Source organism: Muntiacus reevesi, chromosome 3 (assembly GCF_963930625.1).
Source record: "Muntiacus reevesi chromosome 3, mMunRee1.1, whole genome shotgun sequence".
Lineage (NCBI taxonomy): Eukaryota > Metazoa > Chordata > Mammalia > Artiodactyla > Cervidae > Muntiacus > Muntiacus reevesi.
This window is the reverse complement of record NC_089251.1, coordinates 138529985-138542536: the sequence shown is the minus strand read 5'-3', so window position 1 is coordinate 138542536 and position 12552 is coordinate 138529985. Positions and strand designations below refer to the sequence as shown.

The 12552-nt window shown below is 38.2% G+C and overlaps 1 protein-coding gene across 7 annotated transcripts in view; it reads left to right on the top strand.

Moving 5' to 3' along the window:
* The window catches only part of MAP2 (microtubule associated protein 2), a 285457-nt gene extending 273248 nt beyond the window's left edge, over positions 1 to 12209 (top strand). For all 7 annotated transcript variants that reach the window (XM_065930672.1, XM_065930678.1, XM_065930677.1 and 4 more), the window contains 4 exons: positions 1176 to 1268; positions 3223 to 3304; positions 8008 to 8120; positions 8341 to 12209. In XM_065930672.1, the coding sequence (XP_065786744.1) occupies positions 1176 to 1268; positions 3223 to 3304; positions 8008 to 8120; positions 8341 to 8556 (504 nt within the window). In that variant the 3' untranslated portion in view covers positions 8557 to 12209. The remainder of the gene's footprint in view (positions 1 to 1175; positions 1269 to 3222; positions 3305 to 8007; positions 8121 to 8340) is intronic.
* Positions 12210 to 12552: the final 343 nt, after the last annotated feature.

Below are 12552 nucleotides of genomic sequence, written 5' to 3'. Positions count from 1 at the left end.
ATGTATAAGTGGATAAATACTGGAAATGTGATATCTCTCTAGCTATTGGGGGGTACTTGTAGTCAAAATGAAATAAAACAAAATAATAAAAACAAACAAAATAAAACAAACAAAAAAATAACAAAAATAAACCTTTCCTTCCATTCTTACATTGCTTGTTTTGGAGGGCTCTCCAAAACATTCAAAATTCAGAAGATGCATGGAAGAAGCTACAAGAGTTATTACTTTGCACATTACTTTACGCCTGAGTAATATCTTTCCAGATCTGGATTTGCTGTTGTCCTCAAGATGAACACTGGACTTCCTGAAAATAGAAATGAAACAGCTAACCTCCAATCTGTTGGACCCAATCCAGACCTGGACTACCTGTACATGACCTGGTTCAGGTCAGCTAGTTAACAGTCCTTGGTTTTCTCCCTTGTAAAAATGGAAAGGATGCTTTCACACCAAAGTCAAGGATATTGGCTGTTTATGAGCAGTTGTCAGAGAATGGCCTTTCAGAAGGCTACTGAGCTGAACCTGCAAGGGAATCATGAAGCCTTTCAGTAGAGGAGGCCCAGAGTCTACTTGTTGATGATCTTGGGAAAACCAGAGCTTCTTCCCTCAGATGAGTGAGAACCCTAACCTGTAGCAGTCAGCCAGACCAGTGTGAACCTCATCATTCTACATGGACCAGTCATAGTCAACTCAAGTGTACCAGGTGATTTACAGTCAGGCTAACACTCCAGAAGTTGGGGGGTGGGGAGAGCGCTGGCACAGCCTTCAGAAACCAGGGCTGAGCTATTGGACCTTCCACGGAGGGGACCTGAGTCCCAGTGTTGCCCACAATATCGGAGACCTCCTCACAGATAATTCAGATCTTATTTTTCTGTTCCTATATTGTTTCCAGATTACAGCAGCCTATAGCCAGGATATCTGAGGCTCTCAAGCGCTGGCCCTTGGAGATGGGGGTGGGGGCTGCAGGAGAAAAACACTTCATATTTACATGATAGATCTGCTTTTCAGTTTCATTCTTAGTTTTTTCTCATAAATGTAAGTGAGAAATGATAAATGTAAGTGGAAAGGAGTTTGGAGCCTCTTTGGTGCTAACCCATTTCTGGTTCCCTGGTTCCCAATATCCTATCCCAGAATTTTGAAAGAAAATGCACAGTGAAGTTACTTCCAATTCCTTTTAGGTTAGGATTTTAAACAAGAAGATCGATTTTAGCAAGGTTCAGTCCAGATGTGGTTCCAAGGATAACATCAAACACTCTGCTGGGGGCGGAAATGTAAGTAGAAGCTGTGTCAGCAGCTGTCCTGACTGTGTGGAGCCGTCTGCACAGCCAGCACGCCGTCTCCTTTCCCACCGCCTTTCCAACACCTCCCAGCACACTCCCCACTTCTTGTTGCTGCTCCACAAGTCCCCCTGGTTTGGGAGCTTGTCAGCCTTGCACTTTCGGGGATGGGCTTTCCATCCTTCTCTCTAAGATCACTGGTGAGTGTCTCGCTTTTCAAACGGGGACACCATGGTTTTCAGGGAGATGGAAAGTCCATTTCACCCGCCAATTTGTTTGCTGGCCTTTGGCTTTAAGGTATTTTCTCATGCTGTCTCTGCTCCCTTGCAAAAGTCAGCTGAGCACACACTTTTCTAGCTCCATTTAAGTTACTCCTGAGGCAATGACTGATGGATGAAAGTATCCAGAGTGTATAATGTCAATCTTTTGTGCTTCATTATTCATGAGAGTTGGGATATCATTTGGAATAATACAAACTTGGTGAAGCATGGCTCATCTGTAATTCAAAGTGAAAGGATTCAAGTCCCAGTATACTCTTTGTCTTGATTTTTTTTTTTTTATCCCTGTCTCTTAAATTGGGTGGAAATAATATCCTCTGAGAGGAAGAGAAAGATGAATTCATGTTTCTCAAAAGTTTTTCAGGAAGAGTTGAAACAGGCAGACTCAAGCTAAAGTAGGCATGTTTCTTTGTTAACATTAGAATAATAAAAAAGGTGACTGGGGTGACTCTACTACAGATCCAATCACCTAGACTTCAGATTCTAGCCATCTGTGACTCAAGTAATTTATAGAGTATCAAATCCAGAATTCTCGCTTGTCTAATAACTCTTGGTTTCTCGCTCCTCAGTTGGGCAGAGATGGAGTCAAGTAGTGAAAAAACAGACACGCAAGTGCCTATTGTTCAAAGCAGCTCCACTGAGCATGCATCTGTGCCCCATGGGAGAACCCCAGCCGGATTTGCTGGGCTCCTTCTCGGGCTCAGGGCTAAGCCTCAGGCTCGGTATTTACACTGACAGGCCCCCTCCTCCCCGATGCCTTGACTCTAAGTACACACCATGTGCTACTCTCACGGAAGCACTCTTAGTCCTGGAATTAATAGGTAATTTTGAGAGTATCAGAGGATTGACCCAGCTGACCTCTACAATAGGTGCTGCTGGTCAAAACACCTACGAAGGAAAGGATGATTTTAAAGTTATTAGAGAAGCTTCCAACCTCCAAACCAGTAGTCTGAAACTTTCCCCTAGAGAAGAATCATTTGTTCAAATGTGATTGATTTGAATGGGGAATATTCCTTAACCCCATTTCCAGTGTTAGATTACATAATTCCCATGTATTTCTGATGTAAATGAACCAGGAACCATGCTTGGAAAGCACCCTTTCAAATATTAGAAGATGAGTTGATTTCAGTAAAACCCAGAAGAAAAAAAAAATGCTATGCTTTTATCATTTGGTGTGCAATAAAAATTGCATTTAGCCAAAATATGACAAGAGTGTTTTAGAAAAGCATGTGTAGAGCTTTCTTCTTCTTGTATCTTAAAGCAGTGTTGAGCTTCTTGTTTGTATGAGCAGTTCTGGTCACTTTTATGTAAAAATCACTTTCTAAAGAATACTTTCCCTCTTCACTTGGCTCTTTGCTTATGGAAAGGTTTAATACGGTGTGGCTTCTTTCTCTGAGTGGAAAGCTTGCCTTCTTAATACAGAAGTTTTGTCCCTTTGCGGCATGATCTGTTTTCTACTAATAAAATCTTCTCTTCTAGGATTTTCTTTCACTTGTGTTTTTCTTTCCAACCAAACATATGGGAGGACATATGGAAGATTGGGTTTTCCCATGTGTGTGTATATGTTGTTGTATGTTGTGAGTTTGGATATGTTTCTAGATTTTATATATGAGCTTGGGGGCTTATTTACATCTAAACTATTTTAAGCCTATTTTCTGTCCTTCACACAGGTACAGATTGTCACCAAGAAGATAGACCTAAGCCATGTGACATCCAAATGTGGCTCTCTGAAGAACATCCGCCACAGGCCAGGTAAATCAGTATTTTTAGTAGTCTGAGAGGTATAAGATTGAATTCAAAAAATTGACAAGCAAAGTTTTTGTTGCTGTGAGATATCTCATTGGAAGGACCTTTCCAGATCCTGATACTTCATGCTTATGTTAATAGAAACTTAAATTAGAAATTTTAAGGCGTCTTCATATGGACAAGTAAACTCAGTTACCACAAACAGGCCACATATCCTAGGACATGTTAAAAATGAAAAGATACAGGAGATGCATTTATCTATATGTACTCAACATGCTTATTGGAGCTCTTTTGAAATATATAGTCTATAAAATAACATTGGGCCATGTTTTCTTACGTAATTCATGGACTGAAAGCAGCATTTCAAAGGTTTTGCAAGAAATTGTTTTCTACATTATGTGGGAGGGGCGGATTGTGCTTTATAACAAAACTGGAGAAATTTATTTTTCTGTTGAATTTCTCAGATCCAAGTCAATAAGCATTATGAATCTTCAGAATGCAATGTCTCCCCAACTTATTTGACCACAGACTGCTTGTTTTTCTGAAATATCTCATAAGTTCAGTTCAGTTCAGTTGCTCAGTCATGTCCAACTTTTTGCGAGTCCATGGACTGTAGCACACCAGATTTCTCTGTCCATCACCAATTCCTGGAGCCTGCTCAAACTCGTGTCCATCAAGTCAGTGATGCCATCCAACCATCTCATCCTCTGTCATACACTTCTCCTCCTACCTTCAATCCCAGCATCAGGGTCTTTTCCAGTGAGTCAGTTCTTCGCATCAGGTGGCCAAAGTATTGGAACTTCAGCTTCAGCATCAGTCCTGCCAATGAATGTTCAGGACTGATTTCCTTTAGGATTGATTGGTTTGATCTCCTTGCAGTCCGAGGGACTCTCAAGAGTCTTCTCCAACAGCACAGTTCAAAAGCATCAATTCTTCAGCACTCAGCTTTATTTATAGTCCAACTCTCACATCCATCCATACATGACTGTTGGAAAAGCCATGTATCTCATAATATCTCATTATTATGAGATATCTCATATCTCATTATTATGATATCTTATGATATCATAATATACAATATGGTATATTTTATGATATATTATGAGATATCTCATATCTCATAAATCTATTGCCCTAAGGTAGAGTTTATATTCATATGTGCTAGTGATTTTTCCCTATTTAATTTGTGAATTTAATGTATTATGAGTCATTTTTTCTAAGTATCATGTACTATATGTTTTTGCTAAATTCCACCTCCATGCCTAGGTAAATAATGGACAATTGTCAAATTTGTAAATTTCTTGAGACTATTTTTTTTTTTTGAGACTATTTTGACACAACTTATATATACAATTGAAAAGACAAAAAAAATAGAATGATGCCATCTATTCTTGGCATCTTAATTAAACCAGGTAATATCTTATTCCTATGAGTCATAATCTCAAGTGTTATCAGAAAAAGGTAAAAGAACAACTGACCCCAGTGAGATTTCTGACCAGAAGATTATTGAGAAGAATTTTTTGAGTTGAAAAACAAAAGGTTTAAAAAATGGATAAGCATTAGAAATATGTCTTGAAATTGGGCTTCACGTTGGCAAAGGGTGTTAATAAAGCAAGTCAGGGAGATAGAAACTACATATAAGTGATCTCCATTACTGATTTCAGAACTATTATCTGGAATTAGCTATCATTCATGAGATAGCAGGGACATGTTCCCAAATGGGTATCTTCACTGCCCCCCCCCATCTATGCCTTATCTCTACAAACATTCAGCTGATTTTTGTCCTGTGTCAACAGTATGATGGAAGTATTTGGGTACACTGCCTACCTTCTTCCAGAATACTAGAGAAAATATTGGACTCTGTAATTCCAGATGATATGTATACATTTAGTTCAATTCACCTAAAGTCTTGATGCACAGAAAAATCTTCTATATACAAGAAAATATTATGTGTATGTTTTATGGGTCATAAAGGCTACTCTCATGGACTCCCACCTATTTCTCACTCTTACTTCGTAAGTGAATCAGATGACCAAGTTCATAAAGACGCGTTAACACAATGATCTTTGACAATAGCAAGCTTTTCACAAAATTGCTTTGGATTGTGGAATGTCTCAGAAGGAAATAAGAAAGAAACAATTCATCACCTGCAGGCACAAATTGAAATAGCTAGTCTTTTGACTTCACTTTGGGACATATGAAGCTTGATAGGGATTATAATCCTCTGCATTTACTGCTCCTAGTGGGGCCAGAATTTTTCAGAACCAAAGGCAGAGATCTCTGATTTCAAATGAGCTTCTCTAACAGTTATATAAAATTACCTAGCTAACCAATCCAGTATTCTGACCTGGAGAATTCCAAGGACTATGTAGAGTTGGATACAACCGAGCAACTTGCACTTCACTTCAGTAAGACTTTAACAAAAATAGACTTCTCACGTTTCCTTTTCTGAATATAGTTTGGGTCAATATTACATTATTCTTCCCCTCTCTCTCAAAATATAGTCTAACAAAATTTTTAATAGGGTTATATTGACACAATATATAATCATAAAACTTGAAAAGACAGTTTCTATCAGAGGCTATGAAAAATATAAAAGTAAGATCCCAAGAAAGTTGATCTCCTGTAGTTGAAAATTCAGTATCCCCTAGCCTCTAACCAATATAACTGTGTTTTATGAATCACAGTAATCCTGTAACAACCAACAGGTGAGACCCATGGGGCCAAGTAAAATGTTGGTAGAATAACACCCGTGCAATAATGAATCTTTTCAGGGAAGGACAGCTTCATGTCTCCTATAGGAATGAGTTAAATAACATCATACACATCCCAAGTCTTCAGAAGAATGAATGAATGAATCTTCAAAATGTAAACCAGGGACTTCCCTGGTGGTCCAGTGGTTAAGTGTCCATGCTGCTCCCAGTGCAGGGGGCCCAAACTTGATCCCTGGTCAGGGAACTTGATCCCGCATGCTGCCACTAAGACCCAACAGAGCCAAATAAATAAATATAAATTTTTAAAAATGTAATCCAGTAACATCATACAATTTCAAGGGGGCCCTGGCCAGGCAGTTGGGTGTTAATACAAATGTCTAGGTATCACATGAGAGAAACACTTCAGGATTAAGAGACCTGTGAAGTTTTAACAATCCTTTCTCTTTCATCTATGGAGGTAAATAAGTATCAAGAGTCAAAAATTGAAAAATCTTTTCCATGTTTCCATAGAGCCCCTCAGGTATTTTTTCCAAATCAAAATCCCAAGAGAGATGCAATAATAATAGAGGATCACATGGCTCACTACTGGTCTTATGGGGAAAAAAAGTGCATATAGCCAAAACCAAATTGCTAATGAAAGTGAAAGCTAGTCTCTTAGGTGGAGACAGGTAAAGGCATCTAATCCAGATTCTTCCCAGATCAAAGACATCAGCAGACAGGCTCAAGAATAAGCTAAAGAACAACAGATACCTACTCAATGTAGAACTGCTTGCATTCACAAGCCTGAAAAGGTATGCAGAAATGGAGGTACCACAGAAGGGTGGCTCATGGCACTCTCATCTATCAGCAGATCCTCGATTTTCAGACTAATTTGCATTTAAGAAAATGGCGTGGTCAGAACTCTGTCTCAGTATTATCAGATCAGTGTCAAATTAGTGTTATGGAATCTGGACAAGAATGGGATCTCTAAGATTCCCTTCCTATCACTCCCATCTACTAACTAAAATGGAAGCTTTTAAGCACCTTAGCCCCTCACTCGAGTTTCATCAGTCAAGGTATCAATGCTAAAAATTTACAAGTGGCAATATCACCCATATGTACACAATTGCTAGCCTATTCGTTCTTTGAACAAGTGACCTACTACCATGAAGAAAAATAGAGAAGTGCTTCCTTGCAATTTGTTCCCTTAAGAATAAGAGACAAAACACTCCAACTTTGAGAAAGGATACATATGGTACTTTCATTGTTATATTTTTAGTTTTTATTACACAGATAAGAAAAATACCTCTGATATTTTAGGTTAGACATGAGTAAAGAATTAATATGTAAAGCAATCCAGGGAATGATACAAAAAGGATGTCACTGCCTTAGAAGGATGTATGAATGTGCAAGTTGGACCATAAAGAAGGCTGAGCACTGAAGAATTGATGCTTTTGAACTGTGGAGTTGGAGAAGACTCTTGAGAGTCGCTGCAAGGAGATCGAACCAATCAATCCAAAAAAAAATCAATCCTGAATATTCATTGAAACAACTGATGCTGAAGCTGAAGCTCCAATACTTTGGCCACCTGATGCGAAGACCTGACTCATTAGAAAAGTCTCTGATGCTGAGAAAAACTGATGGCAAGAGGAGAAGGGGGTGACAGAGGATGAGATGGTTGGATGGCATCACCGACTCAATGGACATGAGTTGGAGCAGGCTCCGGGAGTTGGTGATGGACAGGGAAGCCTGGCGTGCTGGGCTCCGTGGGGTCACAAAGAGTCGGACACTACTGAGTGACTGAACAACACTTTACTTAGATGGTATGGAGAAAATGGTATAGATTAGAAATTCTAAAAGATTCCTTTCCCATCTATGGTCAGAGGGTTAGTAGAGTTCATTAAGTTTGTGATTTGCCATGGTCTACCTGCTATAGTCATTTTGGGTAACTAGTCACCAAAATAGAAGATTTAACGTTAGCAAGGCATTTAAAAGCCTTTCTCATCTCCTCCATAGGTGGTGGGCGTGTGAAAATTGAAAGTGTGAAGCTAGATTTCAAAGAAAAGGCCCAAGCTAAAGTCGGTTCTCTTGACAATGCTCACCACGTTCCTGGAGGTGGTAATGTCAAGGTAAGACACAAGATTGTGAGCCGATCTTGCCTTTTTAAAAAATCCTTTTGAAATACTCTTCATCAAAATGGGTCCCAGATTAAAAACCTGGACACCCCGGAAGTAGGGATGGCAGAGCTGAATAGAAGTGACATGAACATCAGCTCTGGGATACAGAAAAAGAGCTAGGGGGCAGTTTAAGATGTTTGTGTTGACCAAGACTGATGCTTGTCTTAAACAGATTGACAGCCAAAAGTTGAACTTCAGAGAGCATGCTAAGGCCCGTGTGGACCATGGGGCTGAGATCATTACGCAGTCCCCAGGCAGATCCAGCGTGGCTTCCCCCCGACGACTCAGCAATGTCTCCTCTTCTGGAAGCATCAACCTGCTCGAATCCCCCCAGCTTGCCACCCTGGCCGAGGATGTCACTGCCGCACTCGCTAAACAGGGCTTGTGAATATCTCTCATTTAGTATTGACGTCATACTATTTAGGCATGAGCTCTGGCAGGAGTGGGCTCTGAGCAGGTGTTATATTCATTCTTTACAAACCATAAAATAAATAATCTCATTCCCAATCTGTAGTAATTGTTACAATTTTATAAAAAAAAATAGTATATGCAGAAATTGACTTGATTTCCATTTGCAACAGGAAAATACTGGCTTTACATGAGTACAATTGGACAATTTTTTTTTTCGCTCTGCTGTTTTGCATGGAGTATCATTATTTTAAAAATTGCATTTCTACCTTTCATGTGCCTGAAGGCTGTCTACTACATTCTGAAAGGCCTTGTTAAAATCCAAGCTGCTCATTTCACTATTCTGTTGCTGGGTGAAGAGATTAAAAAGTTGCCCCTTGTAACTTATTACAGGTTAAATTAAATCAAGGAGTCATTGCAGGAAGGGAAAAGCATGTAAGAAATGTTTTTTTTAAAGCGTTATTTTGTATAAATGGGAAGAAAGATTCAATTAAGTTATTAACGTTTGGGACCTGGATAATTATATCAGAGTATAAGTCAATCCAATAAATTATTTAATTAATTAAAAAATAGTTTCGAAGCATTTGAGCTGTGGTTGAGGAAGCGACGTAAAGTGCATCTCTTAGGAATGAAGCACTTTCATTAGGATGGACTTGTGTCTGATTAGGATGTCGGTTGATCAGCTAGATTTGTGTCCACACTACCAGTTTCACACCCCTTTCCATCTGTTTGATACAGTATTATAGATATAAATATATATATATTTCTCTGTGGCCATTTGTGATACTTCCTCATACTTGAATATTATACTTCCTTATTCACAGTATCTGTGTCTCCTGCACCCTTTGGTGTTGCAATTTTAGGTATGTGAAAGTAGATGTTAGCAGGGTTCTCTCCCTATTTAAAAAAAAAAAAAAGTTAAAAAAGACAAAAAGTTTTAGCATGAAGTTGCTTTCTGTAACAACTCAAAGCTGTAACCCTGTTTTAGTGCCAGATACAAGTTTCTCCCGTTAAAGTTTCTCCCGTGATGCTAGAAAAAATTTATTTTTCTTTGCTTTCACCAACATGGAGTTTGTTGGGGTGGGTCCAGTTACATAAAAGGGGTTTACAGATTGTTGGTTTAAGATTATGGGTTTGTCTTATTTTGAATCACAGAATATTTTGGGGTTTACTCCTATAATCATTCATGGAATAGACTTATTAAGATTTCTTTTTCTTTTTTTTCCATTTGCTAAAGTTGAAACTAACAGTGGGAGTTTGGGACATGATATTCCATTCTTCCAAGCAGTACCTGTTTATTCAATTATCTGATAGAAAATGTTTGGCCTCCATACCCGAAGTAAGATCCCTTGATCAGAAAGGGAAAATACAGTATTTTGAGAAGCTACAAAATATTGGAGATGCAGATATCTAAATCAGTTTTTTTATAACTCCAACATTGCACTCTATAAAGGAATACTGTATTACTATTATTTATCATTAGCTAATACGGTTCTGACTTTCTATACAGTCTAGACATCACAAATCAACTAATTCTTCTTTAAGAATCATTCATCTTAAATTTATGAAGAAGTAATGAAATAGTCATTATTAGTCTGAGTAGGGCAGTGGATTACTAGGATGGATGGATGCTTTTTAGTATTTTATCTGTTCTTTTTCTTGCTCAGGGCTGGTAGGCTGGATCTGAAAAGTTAAAGGCAAATGTTTCAATAGGGTTTGATCCCTTTGAGTCAAATCAATTCTCGAGCATAAAGGAGGAAATGATGAACATGGACTGAGGCAGTAAGCTAGTATAGTAGTATCTGAGAAAGAAGCTAAAGGATGGAAAGACAGAGAGACACAGGTGCATGTTGTAACCCATTGGAAGTTACAGCCAACATGACTTCCATGAAAGAAACTCTGTGAGCAAAAGTGCACCATTCACTCTCAACTAAGAGATTTTACGTAGGCAAAACATTTCTGAAACTATAGATCAGTTATTTAGGATAGTCAAAGATTTAGAAAGGACTGATTAGGACTATGGGTGTGTCTATTTTCTGCCTAATTATTGCTGTGAGGTTTGATTTGACCAATCTGGGCGTTTTATTCATCAGCTTCCCTTGAAATGCACCAGGAAATAGGAAAAGAAAGAATAGCTATGTGGAGACTTAATGGTATTTTCTTATGTGTTAGGTAGTGTTAGATAGTGATTAAAGCTCTAGAAAGAAGTTAACAGCTGGTTAGAACAATTTTAACCTGTGAAACATGTATTTTTTTTCAACTTGGTTTAAAATTTTTATAAACACTAAGTAACCATGTTCTACATATTAAAATTGTTTTTTACAAATACATGTCTAAAATAAAGATTATATAAGGTACCCAGTGATTCGATTTGGCATTAAAACAAATGTTTGCTTCAAATCACAGCAAAATTATAATGACTAAATACCCTCACTTTGTACGGAAATTAATAATTCTATAAAATGAAATTGAAAATTGGTAGCAGTAAAAGAAAGAAATACAGGCTAAATGTCTTCTTTTGGGGATAAGGGGTGGAACCCATCTTACCTTTACTCTCAAGATTAACGACACAAATTAAGCTTTTTGAACACCACTCTTGTGGGGACATCCATACGCTGATCTAGAAATTAAGGCTTCATAGTCTCAATTCTAGATCAATTAATGCCAGTTTCTCTCTGGCTTTTGCCTTGGAGAACCTGTTTAAGGAAACATAAGTAATCCAGAGCTGTGAAGAGTTAAAAGGCCCACTCACTCTCTCTGGGTCACCTGCAACCAATAATTGGGTACCTTTCAACGATGCAGGAGAGATCCGAGTTCATGATGAGTTTCAAAGGCCATGTTCATTTAGGAACCAACTCTCTCTGGATTCTCCTGCTGAGTTCCAGCAGGGTGATGGGCAGAAATCCCACCCAGAAGCAAGACACCTGTGGATCACCAACTCGGTATAGCTGAAGAAGGCTGAAGTGAGAACTTGGTTAAATGGAAGAAAGTACTGAGAGTAGTTGGCCTTCTCCACGCACTCATATAGTTTTAGAGCAGGAAATGGGATCATCAGGCAAAATAAGAGATCAAGTCACTATTATTAAAGAAATCATCTCTTCAATGTAGTTGATTTTGACTTAGCTGCAATTATATCATTTTCTCCTATTTTTTATACTACGAAGAGGAGGAAAACAAACTATTCATGGTCTAAGTAGCTAAAAAAGATAGATTCTTGACTTGAAAAGGCAAGTTCTAGGCATTCCTTCAAAGATTAATATGTTAAATCAGTATTGATGTTTGTTTTTTTACACCTAGGGTTTTTAGCCTGGTTATGTAGGTTGAGGCCAAGTCCCTCTGCAGGAAAAAACTTATTTTTAAACTCAGAAAATGTCAATCATGATACTTCAACTTTAGCAAAAAGAAAAAAATCAACAAAAAGTATACTCTGTATGCTGGGATTCCAAGGTTCCAACATGCCACTACAAATCTGTGGGGGGGTTTCTTTCTTCTGATAATTCTAGAGCCTGTTACCATAGAAAGGTATTTCTTCAATGGCTGGTTGTAGTTAGTTCATGTTTTTCAATCAAAATTTGCAAATGTATTTGTTGCTGTATAGTGATTGTTTTGCAAAATAAAATTGCTTGTCACCTATCCGATAGTTTCAGATTGTTTCTTCTTTCCTGGAAAAAAACATAAAACATAATAAATGCATATTGCTCAACCCAACCAAAGAAAAATTATGAAGAGGAGGCTTCAGTTATCTGCTGGATGCTGGCTATGTGTCAAGCCCTATCACCACTGTATTAGCAGGATGCTATCTGTTGCAAGTGACAAACTCAAATTGGCCTAAGCATAAAGGCTACTTGATTGAGTCAAGTCTCCATCAAGGCAGGAGTATCTGCCTCAGATGAGAATGTATCCAGTCACTCAAAAAAATGTCATTAATAAGTTTTTCTTTAACTGTAGACCCAGGCTCTCAAAAGATGTCATCGGA